The sequence below is a fragment of the Olea europaea genome, unplaced genomic scaffold, assembly GCF_002742605.1.
Source record: "Olea europaea var. sylvestris unplaced genomic scaffold, O_europaea_v1 scaffold626, whole genome shotgun sequence".
NCBI classification, from domain to species: Eukaryota; Viridiplantae; Streptophyta; class Magnoliopsida; order Lamiales; family Oleaceae; genus Olea; species Olea europaea.
In genome coordinates this window covers 303579-308220 of record NW_019264618.1, presented here as the reverse complement: position 1 = coordinate 308220, position 4642 = coordinate 303579, and the positions used below count along the sequence as shown (strand labels likewise).

At 36.5% G+C, this 4642-nt stretch overlaps 1 protein-coding gene across 1 annotated transcript; it reads left to right on the top strand.

Moving 5' to 3' along the window:
- The first annotated feature begins 1446 nt into the window (after positions 1-1446).
- On the top strand, positions 1447-4388 carry LOC111389828 (galactan beta-1,4-galactosyltransferase GALS2-like). The gene is made up of 2 exons (XM_023014805.1): positions 1447-2714; positions 3856-4388. The coding sequence occupies exons 1-2, from the start codon at positions 1546-1548 to the stop codon at positions 4199-4201; spliced, it is 1515 nt and encodes a 504-aa protein (XP_022870573.1). The 5' UTR covers positions 1447-1545; the 3' UTR covers positions 4202-4388.
- The last annotated feature ends 254 nt before the right edge of the window (positions 4389-4642 follow it).

The window sequence follows — 4642 nt, the reverse complement described above, 5'->3', positions numbered from 1 at the left end:
ATGTACAAGAAATTTCTTTTCTAAATAAAATTGTTTCAATTTGACAAAAAAGAACCAAGAAAATCAGTAAACATATGACTAGTTTTCCCAACGGCTCCCCTTCAAATGATTTTAGTATGTGACCGAACCGATTTTCGATCGAGTTCTTGATTTTTTCTTTTGAATCTTGGTCCTATCCGATTTTGAAAACAGATAATTATACATATACACTGCTACTCCTAACAATCAGTCTACAATGACATTAGGAATACTCTACCTTGAATTTCTATCATTGATGTTAAATTCTTTTTTGATCCTATTATTTAAAATTTATTTTTTTCAAGGGTTAAACCAAACGGACAGGCCCTGGACGTTTTTTCAAGGGTTAAACCAAATGGGCAGGGCCTGGACGTCCAGGGCCCTGTCCTCCAAGAATCTTCCATTTTTCAAACTCATTTTCAATCATATATTTAATAGAAATCAAAAATTTTTTAACCTCATATTTCATCAATTTTTAACGAAATTTACTAAAAAATAACTAAACAAACATGGGCCAAATTCCATTAGTCCGACTTAATTATTTTTCGTTTGAAAAAGGGGAAGAAAACAATGTTTTGGATTCAATTTTGCACTTCAGAAACACCTTAACTTAAAGATTACGTTTCATGATGGAGCACATATAAATTTAATAAATTAAATATTAATGATATTCTACTAATTTAATCAACAATGGACATTACATCAATCAACGAAAGTTACATTACATTAATTATAAACTAAATTCATTGTACCTACCTAAATAATAAAATTAATTTTGTTAATTTTTATTATTCCTTAATCAAATGATTGAATGTATTAGTTTAAAAAAATGCTATTTAAATTAATAACAATTTCTCTTGTACTTCCTACACATTACTTGAGAATTAGCCAGTGACTTCTCATCTGAAATGTGTTCAAAATTCAAACATGAGAGATTAAATTGTGAATATATCAAGAAATATTTTCGGAATTTATTGAGTGCAAAGAAGCAATTTGAGCATCAACATTGCTTCATAAATTCTTGCTAAAATTGAGAATTCAACCACAGAATTTTTAAATTAATAAAGAAAAATTAAAAGTGAGATCTAGCTAGATTTAAAATTGAAGAACCGAGAAATTTTTAACATTGGATCAAGTCGAAATTGATATAATTTAAAAGAAAAAAAAATATATGTGGGGGTAAAAATGAGAATGGACAATATGAATAAGAAGAAGAAGAAGATTTTTCTTTTCTTTTTTTAATTTTATAAGTTAATTTATTTGGGACTTATTTGTATTTTTTTGAAAAAAATGGGAATTTGATTGCAATTTGTTCTTTATTTATTTATTTATTTTTTAAATTTAAATGGGAGTATACATTTGTCGTTTTACAAATATTTGGAACAATAGGGAGCAAACACGAAGCAATTAGTTAACGTGGCACATCACTTTTGCTGTTCAAATTATTTATACCGAACACATTTTGATTCTTCAGATTTCAGATAGAGCTGTACAATACTTGCCGGCCGGCTGGCAGCATTGACAGAAATGGTGATGAGTAATCCGCCGGAGAAAGACAGAGATCGGAAAATGTTGATGGGTGCTGTCTGGAACTGTGTGGCGGAGTTCAAGCTCTTCCTCACTGCACTCTTCTTCCTATGCTCTCTCGTCACCGTCTTCCAGTTTCTCTCCTCCCGCTTCTCCGTCTTCCCCTCCGACCTTCGCCACTGTCTCGCCGGTACTCTCACTGGTAATATCACAACATCCTCGTCGGTGCTACCAGATTTGCCATCGGCTGTTCAACTTCTGCAGCAGCGGCAGAAACAACAAGACCAATTGTTGGAAAATGGTGTCATCAAGCGGGCTTTCAATTCCTATGGCTCAGCTGCGTATAATTTCATTCTGATGTCGGCTTACAGAGGTGGCGCCAACACTTTCGCGGCTGTTGGGTTATCTTCAAAGCCTCTACATGTCTTCGGCAAGCCGAGCTACCAATGCCAGTGGATCCCACACGAGAATCCCGATTCCACCGTCATCACCCCCGGACAGAAGATCCTCCCTGACTGGGGCTACGGCCGCGTCTACACCGTCGTCGTTGTGAACTGCACTTTCCCGACCCCAACTGGCGGTAAGGGTGGCAAGCTGCTAATCCACGCAACCACCAACGGCGGCGGTGACAGTAACTTCAACATCACCGACTCTATTGTCGTCCTAGACGAAATCCCCGAAGAATTTGCGAATTTCACCTTGCAATTCAACTCGCAGCCAAAGTACGATTATCTGTATTGTGGGTCGTCTCTGTACGGGAACTTGAGTCCTCAGAGAGTACGAGAGTGGCTGGCTTATCACGTCAAATTACTCGGAAGCAAGTCCCATTTTGTTATACACGACGCCGGCGGCGTACACTACGCTTTAATGGAAGTGCTAAAGCCATGGATGGAGAAAGGATTCGTGACATTGCAAGATGTCAGGGAGCAGGAGAGATTTGATGGGTACTATCACAATCAGTTCCTCATAGTAAATGATTGCTTGCATAGGTACAGATTTGCAGCCAAATGGATGCTGTTCTTTGATGTGGATGAATTCATTTTCATGCCTAAGAACGGGACCATCCAATCGGTATTCGATTCGCTCTCTGATTTTACCCAATTCACCATCGAGCAAATGGCGATGTCCAACAAGCTCTGCCTCTCCCAGGATGCTGGTTCAGCTATCAGGTAATCCCAATAGCCTTATCTCTCAATTACCCCGTCTTTTCGATGTTCAGATTATGCATTCATAAAACGAATAATTGATCCAGAATCATTGCCAAATGGTCGTAGGTTTCAGTTTCCGCATAAGCTAGTCCATATTTAGTGTCTGAAGTTAATTTGGGAATGCTTGATTGGATTCTTGTTCCTAAAGAATTTCGAAGACTTAATAATTTCATTGAGTACATACAAAGTACATATACATAATTGTTCTTGATACTGGTATTGAATTCGTACTAATTACAGCACAGCTTGTTGTATTTACATGTTTAATAAGGTAATTTGCGTCTGCCGTAACTAGTTAAAGTAGCTTTCACGCAAGGTACATTATATTCTCTTGTATAAAATGTGTTGTTTTTGCTTCAAGTTATCAAGTGGCCTATATATGCCAATTCCGACTTCTCTTGTTTTGATCTGTCTTTTCCTCTATTCGTTTCTCACAGTCTAACCAAGTGGAAGTTAGGTGGGGTTAGAACAATTCTTGCGTTTATGATTAGTACCATGTTCCTTAAATTGTTCGAGTGATTGTCATACATTTAAGAAACTCTGTGCGTGGAATTAGAATTTCATTTTGGTTCCTAGTTATTGTAATGGTGCTTAGCTATCGTCCTTCTCAAGTTGGTTGTAAGTTATAACCCATGATTTGGGCGAGGAAGTTTTTGATCGAAGATATTGTATTTATCTAGGCGCGAGTGAAAGGACCAAACCCAATCATTCGGTTCTGCCTCTACAAGGGCTATTTCCTCCTCCATCGTCTTTGGTCCTTCTTTCTCTAATGATCCTCCACTTTCCAATAGTTGTAGTTTGCAAGGATGCCTAAGGGACTATCCTTTCTATTGCTCGCCGTTGCTTTTCACTCTCAAAGGGTCACTCTCTTCAATAAAGCAAATCAGAGCTTTGGTGGGGGAACGTTGTTTTTAAGATTCTAGATATCTTTTTCTTGATGACTGTATTCATTTAGCCTTGGGAATAATGTTGAGACCATAGATTTGAAGATCACATGGAAAAATCGAACTTGTTTTGGGGGGCTTCAATACTTAATACATGTATATGGTCATTGAAAGAATGTGAAATGGTTGATGACAACGTACGTGTTTTCCTTTCGCAGAAAATGGGGATTCGAGAAGCTGGTATACAGGGACGTAAAGAGAGGCATTCATAGGGATCGGAAATACGCAGTGCAACCACGGAATGTATTTGCAGCCGGGGTGCACTTGTCGCAGAACTTAATAGGCAAGACAACATACAAGACAGAGGGACATATAAAGTACTTCCATTATCATGGAACCGTTGCCGAACGCCGCGAACCATGCCGGCAGCTCGTGAATTCGACACAAGTCACAGTCGATGGGATTCCATACATTCTCGACACAACTATGCGCGATATTGCTGGAATTGTGAAGAGATTCGAACTCAAAATGATTGGCTCTATATTACAAAGAACGCGGCAATAATTAATGAAATTTTTATTTCAATCGACACCTGAAGCTGTGACTGTGAAGGCATTATTTTATTTATTTATTTATTTTTGTATAATATAACTAGACATTTTTTTTTTCATTTTTCTTTTATTATTTGATACATGGATACAGATACAGGCCTTACAGATTTTAGGTGTAAAGAACATTGCATGTTTGATTCGTTTCATTTGTTTAATAACTGTTGGGATGATTGATTGATTGATGATTATGTTCATGTTTGGCCACAATTTTTTTAAAAAAAAATAATTAATTAATTTTTAACCACTAAAATTTATAATTTTTATTAACTTTTTATTCATATATTTCATTATTCATATCAATTATTCATATTTTGATGGAGTCCACATAACTTTTACAACATTAGCGTTTTCATTTTGAATACATTTTAAAAAATAATTATGCTAAACTCTTTAA